The sequence below is a fragment of the Ostrea edulis genome, chromosome 9 (assembly GCF_947568905.1).
Source record: "Ostrea edulis chromosome 9, xbOstEdul1.1, whole genome shotgun sequence".
Lineage (NCBI taxonomy): Eukaryota > Metazoa > Mollusca > Bivalvia > Ostreida > Ostreidae > Ostrea > Ostrea edulis.
The window spans coordinates 20,203,830-20,226,132 of NC_079172.1; the positions used below are offsets into that span (position 1 = coordinate 20,203,830).

At 34.6% G+C, this 22,303-nt stretch overlaps 1 protein-coding gene across 2 annotated transcripts; it reads right to left on the bottom strand.

Moving 5' to 3' along the window:
- Positions 1-1,386: 1,386 nt before the first annotated feature.
- LOC125657704 (uncharacterized) lies at positions 1,387-20,512 on the bottom strand. 2 transcript variants are annotated; one of them, XM_048888444.2, is made up of 7 exons: positions 20,336-20,512; positions 12,695-12,859; positions 11,240-11,263; positions 6,262-6,603; positions 6,001-6,111; positions 4,619-4,772; positions 1,387-2,932 (listed from the first exon to the last, which is right to left on the bottom strand). In XM_048888444.2, the coding sequence occupies exons 1-7, from the start codon at positions 20,414-20,416 to the stop codon at positions 2,838-2,840; spliced, it is 972 nt and encodes a 323-aa protein (XP_048744401.2). In that variant the 5' UTR covers positions 20,417-20,512; the 3' UTR covers positions 1,387-2,837. The 2 variants fall into 2 exon arrangements, with proteins under 2 accessions (XP_048744401.2, XP_048744402.2); XM_048888445.2 differs by lacking the exon at positions 11,240-11,263 and having other exon boundaries at positions 20,336-20,496.
- Positions 20,513-22,303: the final 1,791 nt, after the last annotated feature.

Here is a 22,303-nt window from a genome sequence, read left to right on the forward strand (position 1 = left end):
TAAAGTTCGTTGCATAATCTCAAACCTAGACAGCAACCATGATCACGAGGTGAGAGGTTTTTAAATGTTCCTCTTGATTTTTTTTAACCACTATGTATACATCAAGCTTCAAGAAACACCACTACTTGCATATTCTACAGAAATAGTTTCTTACAATGATGTAGTTTGATAAGCACTGGTTTCAGTCGGATACCGGTATATGCTTCCTTCCCTCAATGAAATTTATTTAGAACAATAGCATCATTCTCTATCATCCATGGTGTCCAGATAGGGCCATGTGCAAAAGCGTAATAGCGCGCTATCATGCTAAAACACAACATACCGTTGCGCTACCACTCTAATACACAACACGCCGTTGCGATTTTGCAGTAATTCAATTTCGATTGTGTATTAGCGCAATAGCGCGTTAGTTTGACAGCGCGACGGTGTGTTGTGTATTAGCGCAATAGCGCGTTAGTTTGACAGCGTGACGGTGTGTTGTGTATTAGCATGATAGCTCGACGGCGTGTTGTGTATTAGCGTGTATAATGTTTCTTGTTTCACACAAGGAAAAACAACACGTGTGATTGCTTGCACTACAAATCTATTAATGATACTTAAACAATACCCAGGCTCTGGGTTAACAGCACTGAAGAATAATTGGCATACATGACCTTAACTATTATAAATAATGTCCATTTAATCAGAGTCTGTGCGGAGTTAATGTTTCTCTTGTCAGAGTCAATTATCCAGACTGATGAATTGAAATACACTTAAAAGTTAAAACATTGCAGCGTGATAGCTCGACGGTGTGTTGTGTATTAGCATGATAGCTCGACGGCGTGTTGTGTATTAGCGCAACAGCGCGTTGTGTGTCAGTGTGATAGCGCGACGGCGTGTTGTATATTAGCGTGATAGCTCGATGACGTGTTGTGTGAGCATCACGGCGTGTTTTGTGTTAGCGCAATGGCGTATTAGCGTGACAGCGCGTTGCGTATTAGCGTGACAGCGCGTTGTGTGTTAGTGTGATAACACGCGCTATTACGCTTTTGCACATGGCCCTAATCGGCCACCATAATTATCAAACTTCAATATCTTCGTATAGTATATACAGGATAAAAGCCCCATTATCCTTTAATAAACTTCTCATCTGATATATACACCGATGTAATGACACTTATCAGTGATGCTAGTCACCCCAAACTACGCTGTACATAACACATATTATATAGTGGAAGGGAATTATCACTACAGATGTATATACAGAATAGCACGGATGAAATGAGTGCAAGTGATCTTTTGAGTAATAACGCAGGGGTCTTTACTGTACCGGCAGGTCTATCAGTGTAATTTCAAAAAAGCCTCCAAACTTCAAAAGACAGCCATAAACTCAAAGAATTACAACTCTTTTTCTTCTTCATTTTTTGACATAAATGTTTTAATGATTCCAAAGATACATTTTATTTAAATGTGAGTTAAAGACAAACAATATTGACGCAGTCAATAACAAACTAATCAATTTTAAGAAATCAACATTACATTGTAATTGATCAAATGAATTAATCACTAAAATAACATCTGATGTAAAATATCAATGCTCTCATTGAAAAAAAAAAACTATTTTATTTCAAGAATATAATTACAAAAGAAGAATAAAACAGAAAGCAATGTCACTTTTTTTCTCTCTCTGATTTTCATTTTTGTTGAGAATTCAACATTCCCAGTCTTTGAAGTGTGTAGCAGAGTTGTAAAGCAATATTTACATCATTGGACAAAGTCCTGCCAAGTCGCAATTTGACATTAACACTTTAACAATAACATTTAGTAGTGCGATTCTTTTTAAAATTAGTTCCAAATGAATAATGGACATCATTCTAGCTGAACAATTAACTCAATAACAAAACAACATTAAAGTATAACATTTATCTGCTTCAATGTATAAATCAAAATTAGATCTTTTGATAGCCTACTTCGTTTGCTACATTATATTAGACTGTTCTTGCCTGAGAATTTCAAACACATAAAGTAAAAGGAAAAAAGAAACAACATCAGTATCGATTACTTATTAAAAAAAAAAAATAAGTGCTTCACTGACCTGTCACAATTGCCATTTATCATTTCCTTAATTTTGGAAGGGGGGATGGAAGGGGGAGGGGGATAGAGAAAGAAGGGGGAGTAGGGATAGAGGGGGATAGAGAGGAGACAATATGAAAGAATAAACAATGACAACTGACTACAAACTTAAAATGTCAAACTACTGTACATCATCTGATTAAATCTGTCCTTATTCCACTTGTAGTGTCAAACTTTCATGGACGAAGTTTGGGCTTATGACATCCCAGTCAATATGCATTTTAATGCTGGAAAATCACACCAAGTCAATACAACATACATATGAATGAAACAATAAAAAAACCAACAAAAAAACTAGATGTCACAGACGCCTATTTTTATAATCTGTGTAAGAACTGAAATAAATTTGCACTAACTGAAAGCTCTGAAGTCATTACAGCAGTGTTTCACACCACTTATTTTGAAACGTTTGTCCTATCCATTTGAAGTTCTGAAAGTATATGCTTCCAAATATACTCTTCTTTATGGGGAGATTAACAGAAATGGTCTAATCTTGGTAATGACCAAAGAGCCTTCGTAAACATGTTGAAATCATACAGATGAATGCTATGGAGCGTTGTATAATATGTACACAAGAGTTTCTTTGTAGAAACCTGGTGGTATTTGAATCTCAGGAAACACGATGGTCATCAAGCGATCCAAACTGTTCCCCTTCTCTTACATGAAATAATAGTCTACACACACAGATCTTTCCCACACTCATCAACACTATCCTTTAAGTCCACTTATTTAAACAGCTCCATCCTGACGAAACTGTTGCTGCGTGGCTCATAGTAACCATAGTAACTGTGGGAGTCCCCAGCCGCTCGCTTGGCAATGACTGTAAGAGAAACAGAGCATAACCTCAATTTATAACCATGCTGGAATATGTGTAATAACAACCTTTTTTTCTGAAATTCAGTTATTTCCATTTTGCAAAAGCCAGAATTGAAAATAAAAATTGCTTTTCCTACAACAGACTTCCATTATCAAATGTGGTGCCATAAAGAACTACATATATGGGCTCTATCTGCCCTAGCCCCACTAAATTGTCATTCTAAAATGCTTTCATTTCAAAACATGACAAATTTTGTGCAAGATGACAAACTTACATTAGACATATGCATCTAGAAATGTTTGACCGACATGGACCTTACTGTACAAAGACATTTAAACAATACAATCAAGTAAGGACATATTCCACTTTTTTAAAATCGGATTTGAATAGTTGGAAAATCAATTCCATAATGTAACCTTTCTTTAGCAATTTAGCCCTATGAATTTTCATTTTCGGTTGAAGGAACAATTTTCCTTTTAAGTCAGACAACTAGAAAGTTATTTGTCCCCTCCCGACAAAGTCGAAGGGGACTTTAGGTTTACGCTCTGTCCGTCTGATAAGTTTTCTGCACTTCTTTCTCTGCTCTTGCAGATATTTATTTGATACATTATTTTCTATAACAAGTTACAGATCAATTTCGAATTTCATCTTGGTCCGTTGATTTTTCACTTAGTTCTTGGGCTTAGAAAAATAGCATGAATTATCGTTTTCCAACCCTTTTTTGTTGTTGTTGTTGTGCTTCCAGATATTCATTTGATATTTGATACATTGTTTGCTATAACAAGTTACAGATCAAGATAAAATTTCATCTCGGTCCATTGATTTTTCTCTTAGTTATGGCTCTTGGACTTAGAAAAATAACATAAATCGTTTTCCAGCCTTTTTTTGTTATGCTTGCAGATATTCATTTGATATTTGGTACATTGCTTTGCCATAACAAGTTACAAATCAAGTTCGAATTTCGTCTTGATCCGTTGATTTTTCATTAAGTTAAGGCCCTCGGACTTAGAAAAATAGTATGAATTGTTAGTTTACATCCAAGTTTCTTATCTCTGTAGACAAGAGTACTACACTCATTAAAACTTCTAGCATAGTAATACAACAATGTAGCTAAATTATTCATGATCACCTACATGTCACTGTTCATTGACTTGGTTATAGATTTAAACCTGATTATATGTCCTTTTTCCTGGTCTAGTCTTTGTACCTGAATAGTAGTTGATTTCCAACCATTCCTATCCTGGTTCCCCAATTTTCCCCTTTACCATAACCTACTGAATATTGTTGCGATACAGTAATTTTTGCGACCAGAAGGGGACTATGTATTGCCATTCAATACTCACAGAATGCTTGTTTTATTTACAGGGGAGCTATATAGTACAGATTGTTTTTATTTACAGGGAGCTATAGTACAGATTGTTTTATTTACAGGGAGCTATTGTACAGATTGTTTTATTTACAGGGTGGTATTGTACAGATTATTTTATTTACAGGGAGCTATAGTACAGATTATTTTATTTACAGGGAGATATAGTACAGATTGTTTTATTTACAGGGGAGCTATAGTACAGATTGTTTTATTTACAGGGAGCTATTGTACAGATTGTTTTATTTACAGGGAGCTATAATACAGATTATTTTATACTCTCGGAGTGCTTGTTTTTAGTCTGTAATTCTACTGATGCTTACAATGATTTCCAACAACTTTCTCCATGTTGTATGTGCTGAAGTAGATGCATTCCTTCTCAATGTAACGTCCCAGGAAGGAAATGTCCTTGAGAGCTGGCAAGGTCACACGGTACTGTTTTTTGAGGATATCAGCTCTAGGCATGTAGTAGCCAGTCTGCAATATACACGGTAATAAAATATAGATACATATACAGAAAAATACACAAAAATAAAATATAGATAAATATACAGAAAAATATACAGTAACAAAATAGAGATAAATATACAGAAAAATACACAGTAATAAAATAGAGATAAATACACAAAGAACACTATAGGACTTGCATACTATGCAGAAGTACTACAAATAAAGTTTGAGACTGATCATTTTGATTTCTATAATTTTTTTCTGCCAATTCATTTTTATATATAAATTAAGGAGGTATGCTACACCAAAGAAATTTGATATGGATGAAAAGTGGAGGATATGTACAACTATGTTTTGAAATTGAAAACTTTAAAATATACTTTATTTAGTCAAAAAATACGGTTTTAGTTGAAAGCAATCTGAGAAAAATTTAAAACCCGTCAGACTCGAACACACGATCTACAGTTCAGCAATCGACATCCTAACCTACTGAGCTACTCAGCAAGGCGAGAATTATTTAAATGAATATACAAATATTGCTGATATTTATATTTTCATCCATGCTTTAAAAGGAAGTCAGCCATAATGACGATGTAGAGTACCTCCTTAAGTTCCTACCATGTTTTCTGAATTTCATATAATTATACATGTACATATGTAGCTAACTCTTGAAAGGGACTACAAAAAACTTTTTAGATCAAAAGTTTGAATTAGCGAGACTCTGGAAATCGGCATTGCAATCGATAAGTTTCAGTTTTATTCTAAATGAATATGACTCTGCGTACGTCATGTTAGGATGGTAAAATTGATAATTTTGTTTAGAAATATACTAAATTGTGAAACTTTCTCATGTGAAATATGATTAAAGAAACTAAACATTCTTCTCTGTGATTAGTCTTTGTTGCCTTTATGAATATGTCTCAAAATTCTTGCCTAACTTATGAAATCTAAGTAAGTTGACTGATCATTTAACAAGCTAATTAATTCCCAGGTTGGGTTAACCACCACTAGTCATTGCTATCGTGGCCTTAACAAGCTGTCAGACAAGTGTTTTTGTAACAATGGTTATCACTCAGACACCGAGATGCTGACTCGTTCAGGATTGAAGGATGGTTTGTATAAACAATTAGCGCTTAAAGGTGTTGAAAGCGAATTCTAAAGGATTGTCTATAATGTCAATACTGTTCATATATAGACAGTCTACATTCGAAGAATCACAGTATATAAACTTCTATCAAAATAAATATTGACATACAGCAAACTTCTGAATGAGATCAATCCAGTCTTTGGGGGGAGTTACTTTCATTCTGTCAAGCTTCATCACATAGCAAGACCTCTTGTCATAATCCACAATGGCTGTGAAATTCTGGAAAGACAACAGAAAAGGTGATCTCTGCAGTTGCGTTACATGCAATACACTTCTTATACTTTAAAAATCTCAAAAATTATTCCCAAGTCAGTCAAAATGTTGGATTGCAAAGTTTTAAAATGACCCATTTCCCTTGTCTAAACTTGCCTTCTGGAAGTCGTGAAGAATCATGGTGTCACGGAAATCCTTGAAACTTGGCATGTGAATTCTCTCAATCTGATCATCAATGACTTGGACATCCTCGGAGAGATCGTAGGGTCTGACCACGTGGGGGTGCTTGTGGTGTTTGTGGTGCTTGTGTGGCCTCCTCATTGGTGGTCTCTCTGTTTTGCCCTCACTCCACTGTTGGTTAGTTTGTAAGTTGGCGTTGAAATAAGGGTCTTCTTTTGGGTTGTCTTTTGTGATGCCATTCTCTTCCTGTTCTCCCTGGGATAGGGGTTGGTACTCATACTGCAAATCAGCCCGGAAACCACACTGTCCACGAATTATCTGTAGCAAAAGAAACAAAACAATCATTGACTGCATACAACACTAAATCATAAACAGTAAAACACTTATAACCAACATGCATATGACAAATTCATGTTTATTGCAAAGTGATATCTATTCTCCCATGAGAGGAAAATAATGAAAACTGTATTGGATATAATCATAAGTTTGCATGGTTATAACAAACTATTTTGTTTCTGGGCCTGGAGGTCCGCTATGACCTTATTTCACTGTAATTGTTATTTGCATATCGCAAGGTACTGCAAGAAGTTAAAACTGTTAATATATCAGTACAAACTCATCTGATATGCAAATCTTAATGGGTTTTATTAGCATAATGCCATGCGGGAAATAACATGTACGGAACAAATGCTCAGAAAGCATGGGGATAAAATGATACCCTTTGAGGATTAACTTAGTCAATCTTTAATCCAGTAATTATCTAGACAACCTTTGTACTAAGATACCCTTTCAGGATTAACCTAGTCAATCTTTAATCCAGTAATTATCCAGAAAACCTTTGTACTAAGATACCCTCTCAGGATTAACCTAGTAATTATCCAATCTACTAATCAAGGAATCTGCTTCGTTTGTATTATGGGGTATACGCAGTAATTATCTAGACAACCTTTGTACTAAGATACCCTTTCAGGATTAACCTAGTCAATCTTTAATCCAGTAATTATCCAGAAAACCTTTGTACTAAGATACCCTCTCAGGATTAACCTAGTAATTATCCAATCTACTAATCAAGGAATCTGCTTCGTTTGTATTATGGGGTATACGCAGTAATTATCTAGACAACCTTTGTACTAAGATACCCTTTCAGGATTAACCTAGTCAATCTTTAATCCAGTAATTATCTAGACAACCTTTGTACTATGATACCCTTTCAGGATTAATCTAGTCAATCTTTAATCCAGTAATTATCTAGACAACCTTTGTACTATGATACCCTTTCAGGATTAATCTAGTCAATCTTTAATCCAGTAATTATCTAGACAACCTTTGTACTATGATACCCTTTCAGGATTAATCTAGTCAATCTTTAATCCAGTAATTATCTAGACAACCTTTGTACTAAGATACCCTTTCAGGATTAACCTAGTCAATCTTTAATCCAGTAATTATCCAGAAAACCTTTGTACTAAGATACCCTCTCAGGATTAACCTAGTAATTATCCAATCTACTAATCAAGGAATCTGCTTCGTTTGTATTATGGGGTATACGCAGTAATTATCTAGACAACCTTTGTACTAAGATACCCTTTCAGGATTAACCTAGTCAATCTTTAATCCAGTAATTATCTAGACAACCTTTGTACTATGATACCCTTTCAGGATTAATCTAGTCAATCTTTAATCCAGTAATTATCTAGACAACCTTTGTACTATGATACCCTTTCAGGATTAATCTAGTCAATCTTTAATCCAGTAATTATCTAGACAACCTTTGTACTATGATACCCTTTCAGGATTAATCTAGTCAATCTTTAATCCAGTAATTATCTAGACAACCTTTGTACTAAGATACCCTTTCAGGATTAACCTAGTCAATCTTTAATCCAGTAATTATCCAGAAAACCTTTGTACTAAGATACCCTCTCAGGATTAACCTAGTAATTATCCAATCTACTAATCAAGGAATCTGCTTCGTTTGTATTATGGGGTATATGCAGGGTAGTTTGTATACATGTTTCCATGACTTTTCCATCTCTCATACTACGAATAAAGTAGATTTTTGTTCCTTCAATCTATCTTTCGTAATTTTTTAAACATAGGTTTAATTTAAACATATTTTATTGAGAAACTCAACAGGATTGGGCAACAGGGATAGCCAATGTAGGCCCTCTCCCAAGATAAATATAGGTTTCTATGCTATATGCTGAAATTTCATTTGTGCACAGAACTTTAAACAATGGAAATTAATATCAAAGGTTGATTCTAGACTTACACAACATTAACAAATGTACGTATTTTCAGGGTCACCCAATGGCAAACATCCTTCCTTTACAGATAACATAATTTACTAAACCTCTCATAAAGATTCATCACCTGATATTGTAATAGTCAGATAAAAGTTTGGAACCCTAGATTATTCCGTAAGAAATAGATGCAAATTAAAGATTAGCAGGGGTTTGAAAGTCATTAGACCCCACCCCAAATAGGATCAGAGTGGAGCCCAGTGAGCAGTGGAGGGGCTTATTTGGACTCTGCCCCCCCCCCCCCTCCAAGTAGTAGAAAAGAAGAAAATAACAAAACCTAGGGTAATCTCGCCCACTGAAGTTTGTGTCAACTGCACTAAGACAAGGAAGTCCACTCTTGTATTTGCTATAAATACTTTGTATGAGTATCTATGTTGTACTGGGTTTTCACAGACAGCAGTTCCTGTCAACATCTGAAGTTTGAGTGCAGTATATAAACTCATCATTGGTACAAGTGTTCATACATGTACATCAGTACTAAACAACCATTATCGATAAGCATACTGACATGTACTAGTACATGTATTGTACAAAAGAAGTTCCTTCTCAGTGCAAGTCCACATAGATATAACGTGCTGCACATCTTCTACTGCTGCAGCCTTCAATACTGCAAGTGAAAGCATTATAATACACACTTTTCTGCACAAAGTTGGAAGAAAATGGAGTACCTGGTTATAAATAGTGGTTTTCCACTATAAAAAAACTACAATAAAAATAAAAACCCAACTATATTATCCAATCATAAGTAATATGACACGTTGTCAGTTTTAAGTGATCTAATATTTAGAAATCCATACCAAAGTTCCTATTCATTGATTTTGCACTTGTGTATCAAAATTTCCTGTGTTAATTAAAATCAGTACACACATGTTGTGAACTGAAAAGCGCACTTCATATTTTAATTTTCTATGCACTTCCTTAATTTGTCAATTAATAATAAATACAACAAATTAAAAAAAGGAAAGAAACTGTCTTAGACTATTTATCTTTCAATTAATATGAATCTGAGAATGACTGGAAAATAAGGTTATACTAGAATAGCATCAAATCAATACAGAGCAAACTCAAATACAAAAAAAACCACCACACTGCGACGTACTTAGCAATATCTATATACAGTGCACTTTGTCGCACAGCCAATAACTTAAAATGACACTTTTTATCCTCTTATGTGGTTATATAATTAAAGACATGTTTCCTTTCTTTATTTAGCACATTGTAAAAGAAGCATAGTTTAGACAGGAAGATGGCTAGTCTCTGTGTCTCAGCTGTTTCTGATGTCAATTTCCAATAACAGGATGTTCATAATTTCAGAAGAAAAGACCTCTTTCGCATTCACTTGAGTTCATGTTCATAAATCATAAGACAATTTCATACATGAAATGAAAACAAGAGTACCACCAATGGTACATAATACGCCTGTGAAAAGCTAATATAAAGAGTTTTCCTTAACTGTACCATGATTTGTAGAAATTGGTTTCAAGTAGTATCAGCAATCATCAGGGTGTGACATACTTTCTTTGCATCATAAACAAGGCAAATCATGTACACTCTATGTAATATTTTCACTTGGCATAAAGTGAATGTGTTCCAAGTTTGACGGTCCTAGCCCCAACAGTTTGGTCTGTATACTGCCTACAAGGTTTCCCTACTAAGTAATACTATGATCTTGACCTTTGACTTCTGATCTTGAAAAACATTAGGCATCTTCCTCTTATCATTGTGATCAAATACATGTACCAATAAGTTGTAAAATCCTGGAGCTTACAGTTCGGTCTGTATCCTGCCCACAATGTCCAGACAGATGGACAACGCTTTACCATAATATGTCCCGTCTTTGATGGGCGGATAAAAAGCTGTTCTGATTTTATTTAAATATCAGAATTTCTCTTCCATTTTATTGAATGTACATGTAACTGACTAAATTCACTTTTCCATGTTTCCTCATTAACCACTCTCTATCTAACACTTATGTAAAATGATATTCATACATGTAAATTAGACGTCTAGTTACTAAGACAATTATGTGTTTCATATACGTAAAGTGATGAAAATTTCTATGTTTAGTACATGTTATCTATGTTATTATAAGGCATCCCTAGAAACCTGTGGTCAATCAATGCAAGTGCCAAGTACAGAGAATGAACATTCAGCTGAGTAGGTTTTCCTCGTGGAACAAGCAAACTGCGAAAACCTATACAGCACAAGAAATGAAACATTCATGAGCTACAATGCCCATGTAGAGTGCTAGCTTTTCCTGGATGTTGGTCAGTTTCTGTTTCCACTTGCAGTTATATTTTGTGGATTATTTCCCCTTTCCAATGAATGATCAGCCCTTTTCTCTGAACAATTCTTCATTTAGTTTTAAGAATCTGGATCTACATCCAATGTTTCTGTTTTTCAAATTCAGCAAGTAGACTATGAAGATTAGTTCATGTCCGGTGAAAAGCTTGATAGAGAGTCCCAAGCTGTTAAATGTGTAGGAAAAGACACTAAATTCTATGTGTATTTTATAATGTTTGGACATTGTCAAGCAGCAAGCAAAGCAAGGCTATGTCATTTTGTTGAGGAAAATCATTTCTATACATTCATTATTTTATTAGATTTTTAATTAACAGATTTATTTAAATATCTACAAACATCTTACTCACCCCATTATCATATGAAACGTTTTTCTACAATAGAAACAGGTAAATCACACCGTGGTACATTTGTCCTCGAGCTACGTGTTTGTATTCAGCGAAGGAGAGAGAGAGAAAGTTAAAATCTACTACCAAATCTTAAACACACACCCAATATTTCAACTTTTCTGTCGACTTATTTTGTTGTAGTGTAGGTTTTTAAATTGGATATTTACTATCACCATCACAATGTACATGTTTGATTTTAAAATGCAAACTCATGTACATGCATCCCCAAACACAACTACTTCACCCACATCTCCTCGACAATCATTATTAATCTCCTTGAAAATCATTATTAAATGGAGGATGAGCACAATGACACTAGCAAACCAGTGATTCATTGAATTTGATGTCTGAGAAAATATGTCACAGGAAAGTATGTATATACAAGTCAACACATAGGAAAGTATGTATATACAAGTCAACACATAGGAAAGTATGTATATACAAGTCAACACATAGGAAAGTATGTATATACCAGTAAACACACAGGAAAGTATGTATATACAAGTCAACACATAGGAAAGTATGTATATACTAGTAAACACACAGGAAAGTATGTATATACAAGTAAACACACAGGAAAGTATGTATATACAAGTAAACACATAGGAAAGTATGTATATACAAGTAAACACATAGGAAAGTATGTATATACTAGTAAACACACAGGAAAGTATGTATATACAAGTCAACATATAGGAAAGTATGTATATACTAGTAAACACACAGGAAAGTATGTATATACAAGTAAACACATAGGAAAGTATGTATATACAAGTCAACATATAGGAAAGTATGTATATACAAGTAAACACACAGGAAAGTATGTATATACAAGTAAACACATAGGAAAGTATGTATATACAAGTCAACACACAGGAAAGTATGTATATACAAGTAAACACATAGGAAAGTATGTATATACAAGTAAACACATAGGAAAGTATGTATATACAAGTCAACATATAGGAAAGTATGTATATACCAGTAAACACACAGGAAAGTATGTATATACAAGTCAACACATAGGAAACTTGTACATTTTAAAAAGTGAAAACAGGAAACTCATCATCGCAAACCACGTCTATTGCCTCTATTCACATTATGTACTCCCTGATTCAGTAAACGTGGCTAGCGATGACGATAGGAAACTATAAGCGTTAATTTCTTGACAAATTGGCTATCATCAGCTGAAAAATTCAACAACTCATTGGTTTAGCGTCAACCCCATGCTCATGCACTACCCAGGTCAAAGACAGACAAGCTCGATTCATAGGTCAAAGCCTGACAAGACTTAGTTCAAAGCCTGACATGACTTAGTTCAAAGCCTGACAAGACTTAGTTCAAAGCCTGACAAACTCAGTTCAAAGGCCAAAACCCAACAGGCTTGGTTCAAAGGTCAAAGCATGACTCTCTTACCCTGTGGGACAGCCTCCTGTACAGCAGAACTCCGCCTGTAATTCCTGCCGCCAGGACAAGAATGGCCACCAAAATCAAGAAGAGGTTAAGCCAGGCCTTGGAGCGATGTCTGGGAGGAGGGGCTACATCTACCTCCACTTGTGTGTCCGGAGCTTCAGAGTCAGCCTTCAAAATACATGTAGAAATAATGAGAACATATCACATGATATAGGCATAGGACAGCAGGGCACATCATGTGACCAATCTAATTAAAATCAGATGTTAGATCCGCTCACATACTCGCTACATGTAGTGAATATGTGAGCGGATCTAACATCTAATTTTAATTAGATTGGTCATGTGACCTGATATCAGGTAGTGATTATAATCCATTGAAAATCAGTTTAGATATAATATATATAGGGTGTCCGGGTACCGCAGAAGTAGCACTCTCGCTTCTCATCGCTGCAACCCAAGTTCGATCCCCTTTTGTGGTTGTATGTGAGAGTGTATGGCAGTCACCCGCTCGGACACATGGGTTTCCTCTGGGTACTCCGGTTTCCTCCCACATAACCAACCCCCATCAAAGGACCCCATTGGAAATAAGCTTTTGAGCTTTCATGGGTTATCCTAGGTATAATTTGTATGTATGTATATACTGAAAAACATTCATTTTTTTTTGAAAATAAAATATTTACATAAAACTAACATATTATTTTAAATATTTAATGGACAAACCATTGGAACTATAACTCTACCATGTGAAATCAAGAAACCTTTATGTACTTTGAGGAAATGTGTATGAGTATAGATCTAAATTGTATCTAAATGAAAGGTTTAGGATGTCAAAAACCCATTTGTCATATGTTGCTGTGGAACTACCTGAGTAATTTTTTAATGATAATACTAGTAAGATGGCCAAACTGCAAGGTACAGACCATATGGGGTAAAAAAATTTTAGTACAAAAAGAAAAGTCTGGTCACAAGGGATACAAATATGTGAAATATGAAAGCCTGATCAACATCCATTTTAAAAGTTATGACCATGCAGAGTTAAAATTTTCATAGGCAGACAAAGCAGTCAGCATTTTCTTAGTTTATATTTCCAGATTCGAGAGCATTAAATTACATATCATAATCAATGATCAGAATCGGAAAGGATGAAGCAATTTTCAATTAAAATTCATCATCATCTCTCCACTCGTGATTACACTGCCAACATTTTACGATTTAATATTTTACAAATATTACAAATCTAAGCAAGGGAACAGTTAGAAGGATAGAAAATCTCAAGTTATGGATAATAAGAGAATATATATAGTTGTGTCAAGGCTTTGTGAATTCATAATCTAAGTGGCCATTTCACAACGTCTTGACATTGTAAACAGAAGTCCTGTCTGAAAATCTTTTATGTGTGATAAATGGACTGATGGACATGTGAGAGACAATATGATCTCGGAGTGTTGTATTGTGACTAAATCTGAAAATTTCCAGTTCGCGAATTTACATTTCCTCAATTTACTTTGCAATGAATAAGGATTGAAGTACAAAAATTTATAATAATCTATAAAATGGGTGCAAGCAAAGAAAATATTCAAAACATCCCAAAATACTTTCAGTCTGTAAACATTTAATTAATATCATACTAATCACAAGATGTGGATGTTTGTCGATCATCCTTACAAGTTATCGTTCTTGAGAACACCATTTGAGAACACATGGTGTTCAACTTCCACTTCTGAGAAATTTCCAATAAATATATGGAAATGTCACCAGCTGTAAGTGAATTGACACAAATTTAGATCTACACAAGGTAGTCAACTTCCACTTCTGAATGCTGAGAGCAGTCACAACATATCTAAACGTTGTACATGGCCAAGGTAAAAGCAGGGCTCAAACCTCTAACATCACAAAGCAAACATCGCTGAGCCACTGGTAGGAAGCAAATACATCTATCACTCAAGTTGTGTCATTTCTGGCCGAACAGGTCTATAAAGAATGATTTTAAAATGAATCCCCACCATAATTTGTACTATTTACCTCCCTTATGGAGAGGCTAGCACAACCCTTTCAGGGTTTTATCCAGCATCTAGATATTACAACCCATTTTATAATTAAGGGGAATTTTTTAGAAATCCAGTCATGAGCTTCCAGGGGATGGGGATGAGGGACATCCATGGAATATAATATCCACAGATTATAACAGCCATATAAAGTGATTGATTACTCATTTTATCTATATTGTAAGTCTGGCAATTGTAGAAAATGACAGACTATATAAAAAAAAAAATTGTTGAAAAATTCTTATACAATTTTGTGAAGTTTCTACAAATGAAGGGAATTTTTTTATCTGTGAAAGGGGAAATATCCATTTGTTGCCAAAGGGGAAAGGTACCTTTTACCGGTAGTAAAAACAACCTAGATAAATCCCTGCCTTTATTTTGATTAATTTTGTTTCCCTGGCTCTCAACCTGAGGATACTTTGTTCTAAGTAGTTAGAATTGGCTCATCCACTCGTGAGAAAAATGACACAAAATGCCAAAGTCCACACATACCAAAGAAGTGGGCCTAGGGCTAAATTTAAAAAAAAAAAAAAAACCTTGCCCATTGCCCAATAAAGTTGGTGTAACTTTCAAGCAATGGCTACAGATGACATCAAAACTTAAAGGGTAATGGGGAGGGGGGGGGGGGGGGGGAGGGGGGTTTGTTTTTGGGGGGAGGGGGGGTATTGTTGCATATTTCACCTCAGTTCACATTTTTTTTCTTCACCATGGAAATGTGTTGACCATGTATAATGACTAAGGAGGATAAATTTGTGATGCTCCTCCCAAATGCCAATTAATTTGTGCCTTTGAGAACACTGATTTATGATATCAAAGTTAAAAAGAGGCACATGGGTCTTTTCAGTCTCTAGAGAAAACTGCAACAACTCTTCAACAGACAGCTCAATACCCAAGGCATTTAAAGTGTTATATTGTCCTCAGATTTCTTCAAAATTCATACAAGTTGTATTTTCATCCTATGATTGTAGCCCTCTAAAGCTCAGTAGCTAGTCCAGAGGTCATGAATTCCATAATTTTCGTAGAAGCCTATAGGTTCTAAAGAATACTTTGAAATACTCTACCAAAGTGAAGCAGATGATTTTATTAGGTAAGACTTTTACCTGTTAAACTCTGTCCTAAAACCTGAACCCTGGAGTAAGCAATTCACATTTTTGACAGAAGGCTATGTGCTTTACATATACTCAGCATCTACCACACATTGTAGCATTTATTCATAATGCACAGAAGAAAAAGATTATTTTAATGATTAAATTGCATTTTCACTATAAACCCATTTGGGTCTTGCCCTAAAGCCTAAACCTTGGCAAGAGTAGAGAAATTCACAATTTTAGTAGACAGCTACATGATTTTTATAACCATGTGTACAAAATTTCTTGAATTTTCTTCACAATGCAAGGAAGTAAACCAGATGATTTTTAAAGATTGAATGCATTTTCACTATATATAATAAATACAATGTAAACATTTGGGTCTTGCCCTAAAAGCCTGAATTATTATCATAAAATGAATGTAATCAGTTTTCCTTCACAATGCAGAAGAGGAAGGTATCTAAATATTGAATGCATTTGTCAGGACTTTATACCCATGGATATGAGGATTCATGCTGGGCAGAGGAAAAGAAAAACTGATGCATTTTCACGTGAAATTCATGTTCCCTAGGTCAGGGCGGGTCTTGTGCTTCATGAATAGGTAGAAATATCCTTGCTCATCATGACTAGATACAGAGTGTCTGCTAGATATTCCCGAGTGAGATTTTTTAAAAGACTGTTTCATCTCTTAAGGTTTTGACCCCCCACCCCACCCCTCAGGGTCCAAAAATGCAGTGACCATGAAATACACACAATTTTAGCCCCCCCCCCCCCCCCCCCCCCCCCCCTCCCTATCAAAAAGATGTTCCATAACAAATTGATATGAAAAATCACCATGTACTTTCAGAGAAGAAGTTGATTAAGTTCAATGTTTATGCTCGATGGACGGCTGATTATGGACAACTAATAGATCACCTGAGTGACTAAGGTGACCTATAAAGTACACATACAAAATCCTATCTTGCTGACAGTGTTATAACATCTCTGTACCAATTAAAATCTCTCTAGCAGTGCACTATATTACATAACTGCGGGGGAAAATGAAGTACGTTGATATGTCTTCCACAGGAAGACACTGTTTTATTTCAATCTTATCATTGGTCAACTCTTGTTGCTTCTTCATAACAAATTTGAATTCAGTAAGATTTCAGTATGAAAAATGAAAATTAAAGTTAGCTGCAGGTCTTCAGAATTTTCGCCTTTCTGGTGGATTAGTCAGCCCTCAATTTTAGGTGCCAACCGTAAAATTGTTCAAAAATAATTGTGAATGAGAGGGTGGTTATCTGTCAAAACTAGTAGTCACTGTGGCACCTGGTAAACTCGGCACCTAGTAAACACAGCGACAGTTAGTTTGGCATCTAGTTAACTCGGTACCCGTTTTTGTGAATACAGATAATATGAATGATGAAAAATACTCATAGATTTTATCTTCGTAACAGTTATCTGTCTTCAAGTTTTACAAGCCCATTTTTAATCTAAGAGAAAATGAGACTTAAATTACATCAACAGCAAGTTTGTAAGAACAGCCGATTTACATAATACAATGTATTTGTGTTAGAAAGTGCATACATGTATGTGGAAATGAAAAAATTATTTTTTATAGTTTCAGTAGAATAATTCCTTATTAATAGCATACATGTATAAAATTTCTGAATGAAATTAATAACGTTTAAATATAAATTTAAGGTAGACCTATACTCTGCCTTAAATGGACTCAATCATGAAAAAATTGCCTTTATAAGATAGATATATATTCCAGTAATAGATAAACATTGAAAAATATATATGTCAACATGCTAATTTCATTGTTATTGCTTCTCAAAAGTAAGTACCCCATCCACATATAATCAGCATTAATGAAAATGTATTCCTCCTTCTTACTTTTCTTACTAATTATTATTTTTCCAAAACAAATGGGTTGTAATAAGCAACATAGACTATATACCCATTATTTAATGATATGTAATCATTTATTTTAATAAATGTGAATAACTATTTTCATAATGTACACTTTGTGAGCCCACACATGTTAAAAGAAATACTGTTGAAAATGCCATTTCATGTCAATATTGGTCTTTTCCTCCAATTTTTATGGACTAAACCTTGAATAAAATGTTTCTAATTTACAGATTATTATCTCAGAAAAAGGATTTGCGTAAGAAAATCATATGTTGACGCATCATTTTAAAAGCTATAAGCTCTATAACAAGTACCCCCCCCCCCCAAAAAAAATCTTGAATTATCCATTATCATATTTTCATACAACATGTGAAATTTGAGTATATTTACAACATTGGATAATAATTTGAACTATGTTAAACTATAAGTATTATAGATACATATGGTTTGCAATTAGATTTTACATTTTATCTGAAAGCAAATCATTCTAGAAGATGGTATTCACAATGTGAATGTAAAACGAAAGTAACAACTGAATTTTGATAGTTTTGCTATTATGATTAATGCATGTGTGTTCTATCTTTTATCATGGAATCATTTGTATGTACATAAATTGGATATACGTACATGTACACCACTTACTCCGATCTATGTAGATGCAATCTCAATAAGGAACTACACTGTAATCGCATTATACAGATGCCGCCCCAATAATTTTGAAAAACAGGAGAGGGGATGAGGAAAAAATGACAAATTTATGATGGTCAGTGAAATAAAACAAATTATTTGCAGCAGTTCTTTGAAGCTTGCGCCGTTCTTTGAAGCTTGCGTCAATATCTGCAACATTGGAGCAGCGAACATAACTACGACATCTGTGGTCACTGGAGCAGCGAAGTGTGAATTTTTATTTTTACACAAGCTTACCATGTATTTGTTCATGATAATTTGGATTCAACAGCTGCATAGTTTTGAATTAGCAATTATTACGCTCGAGAATTTTTTTCTCATATGGAGACGTCACCATTGCCGGTGAAAGACTGCAAAACTTAGGCCTATGCTCGACGCCGACGGTCTTTGAGTAGGGATTTTTAGCGTGCCACACCTGCTGTGACACGGGGTCTCTGTTTTTGTGGTCTCATCCGAAGGACCGTCCCATTTAGTCGCCTCTTGCGACAAGCATGAGGTACTGAGGACCTACTTTAACCCGGATCCTCACAAAAGAAATAATATTATTATTATGATGCTGGTGGAAATATGAATTGATCCCCCTTTCCCATCCGTCTCTCCAACTTTCTGATGCCTGCGTAATTCCATATGTTGAACATGGATCATTGTAAAACTTTTACATACATGGATAGTCAATGTATCTCACGGACGCCCTCATCCGCCAAAATGTTGTCTGTTCTCCAACCAATTTTTATCTAAAGCTTGAATCATCCTTAGCCCCCCCCCCCCTTTTTTTAAAAATACATTGTATAAAATTTGACCGCAGCTGATAAGAACGCCTTGGAAGGAATTAATATCGGACAATCATATCGCCATGTAAAAAATCAAACTGATATCTTTGAAAAACCACATTTCGGAAAACGGACGTCTGGTTCCGCATTTACATTTGGTTGTGACGAGGCCGTGTATAGGTCTACTTTAAATTGCTATATTGATCACAAGTGCTTGTGGACAGAACTTCCTGTATTTTTGAATGTTCATTTCCTTTAGTAAAATATGTAACTTCCCAGTGTTATTCAAATGTAAAACACAAATCTCACATAGAAACTGTTTTTTAAAATGTCATATCACTGATCATAGTTCATCTATTACAATCAGTGATGTGACATTTAAAAAAAAAACGGTTTCTATGCAAGATTGTTGAAATAAAAACACTCTGAAGTTACATATTTCAATAAAAAATCCAGGGGGGGCGGGGGGAGAAGATCTATCCACAAGCACCTGACAGGGTGTGTTATTGATACATTTCATTTTTTATTTTATACGAAGTTTTTACAACAACAAAAATGTCATATTATATTTAAAACACTAGCAAAACATGCATGTTAAAGCAGTTCAATGCCAAGTGTTAACCGAAACGGGTGCTGATTTGACTAGATTCTGATGCCAAATTCACTTGGTGCCGAATCTGCGAAGGCACCTTTATCTTTTTAATGAGTGCCAAGTTCACCAGGTGCCGAGTTGATTTGTACCCTGTTAGGCGTAGGCCTACCTCACAAGCTTGTAAACGTTCAAAAACAGAGAAGAAAAAAACATTTCGTTTATGACTTTCTTTGGGTTTTTTTTGTTGTTTTTTTTTTAACCCTACAAACTCTCACTCGGTCTAACGTGTGTGTCGGGGGGTGGGGGTGTACATTACACAAGCAACAATTGATCGGTTGATATCTTTTATGAGTTTCTAAGACTTCTTACTTTACTATCTCACAATATAAATGCGATAAATAAATTCGCAGACTATCACAACTGCCAAAACGTCAATAATAATAAATAACTTCATCAGCTGATACATAATGCTGTCTGTAACTTGAGCGCAAGGCGAAAGTCCCTTGTTCCAAAAATATCTGATTTCATGACATTCTTTTAGCAAATCAAAGTGAATTACATACCACAACAGCTGCAAGGAGTTTCTGTTCTAGAATATCCTTCTTCTCATTCTTTTCCTGATTGTTAACTTTGTAAATCGTCATTTTCGTGTGCCCTGTTTACGGAAATTTTGTTGTCAAGATGGCGTCTAATAATGTTCTTACCTATTTATAGACTATGCCTACAAAGAACGGTAACTCTGTATAGCTGTAACTTCCTGGTATAGTGCATCAATGTATCAATATTCATGTATATACAATGTATATGATGTTTTGTTCGCAAGTAAGAGATTTCAAAAGCTTCCCTATGATATAGATATCCAATAAAATCTGTGAAAAAATCATGTAAATGCTCTAGGCCTAATTTTTTAAAATAAGAATTTATATCTATGAAAATTGCAATGTGTTTTTTTTTTGTTGTTCAAAATTTATTAATTCATGGCTATTTTTTTAGATTATGGCTAAAATCTTTAAGAAACATGTCATTTGAAAAAAAGATATAGACAAATAGGACTTAAAAATAAGTTACAATGAAATTGCCATATTTCAGATATATATCTATTTCTGTAGATTTGAACGAAACCAGAGAAAAAAGTATCGACCCCAACAAAAATTAATAGAAATGGCTAAAATAATCATATTGTTATTAATTTTATTCGCTTTTCGTCAAGAGATTAGTTTCCTTTGTAAATTCATCTAACCAATATTCAATACCATTTTACATCATGGGAATGAAGTTTTCAGATTACAATTAATGTTCTCAATGACTATTTTTTCGTGCTTGGTTCAAATTTGAAAAATGGCAATATTTCTGAATTTTGGCCAGTTCATTTCAATTTAAACAAGAAGCCCATGGACCACATCGCTCACATGAGCAGAAGTTCCTAGCAATATTTAAAACAAGCTTGAGCAAAACTATCATTATACAAGTAGCTTGGTTCAGAAAAAAACTTTTCAAAGGTAACGACTAAAAATTCATTGATTTTCAAATTTAATATTAAACTTGACTAGAAATCAATTAATTATCATATGTCCTTGTAAACAGATATGGCCTTTCATATTATTGAGCTTTCATCTGAGGATGCTCTGTGTCAAGTTTGGTTCCCAATACATTCGCATGTAAAACTTTGATCCCCTATTACGGCCCCACCCTAACACCAAGGGTCATTATTTTTACAAACTTGAATCTCCGCCAGGAAACTTTCATGTAAATTTGTACTTTCCTGGCCAAGTGGTGCTTGAGATGATTTTTAATGATGTTCCCTAAATATTTGTATGTAAAACTTTAATACCCTATTGTGGCCCAATGATACCCCCCCCCCCCCCCCCGGGAAGTTTCATTTAAATTGCAGCTCTTCTGGCCCGGTGGTTCTCGAGAAGATTTTTTAATGACCTCACCCTATTTTTTGTGATTATCTCTCTTTTGAAGGGGGCATGACCCTTCAGTTCAACAAACTTGAAAGCCCTTTACCCAATGATGCCTTTTGCCAATATTGGTTGAAATTGGTCCAGCGGTTCTGGAGAAGAAGTCGAACATGTAGTTTAAAGTTTTCAGGCAGACAAATGGACGGACAGATGACGGACAACAGGCGATCAGAATAGCTCACTTAAGCTTTCAGCTCAGGTGAGCTAAAACTATAAACAAATAACGTTTTTAATTTTCATAAATATTTTTTATTCAAATTACATGTACTAGAACAGCTATCGAGTCTTTTTTGGAATTTTTTTCTGAGATATATTCATATTATGCATCAAATCGCAGCGAAATTTGGACTCCAAAATCTCTCATTTTCAAACAAAAAACTTTTTTATTATTCGGGAAAAAACTAAAAAAAAAATATTCATATTTATAGATAGAATAATATAGAGAATAATCGAAATATCACTCTTTCGATGGCGGTCATAAATGTACTTTAAACAGGATGTTTTAACGATCCATATATAAATGTTATACAAAATATATATTGAACACATTCATAAATCACGAGGTTT

Excerpts from the sequence above, each read along its gene's own strand:
- LOC125657704 (XM_048888444.2), bottom strand. The coding sequence starts at position 20,416 with ATGACGATTTACAAAGTTAACAATCAGGAAAAGAATGAGAAGAAGGAT. Across the intron at positions 12,860-20,335 it reads AACTCCTTGCAGCTGTTGTG|GCTGACTCTGAAGCTCCGGA; the intron begins GTATGTAATTCA and ends TGTATTTTGAAG. Across the intron at positions 6,604-11,239 it reads ACGTTTCATATGATAATGGG|ATAATTCGTGGACAGTGTGG; the intron begins GTGAGTAAGATG and ends CTTTTGCTACAG.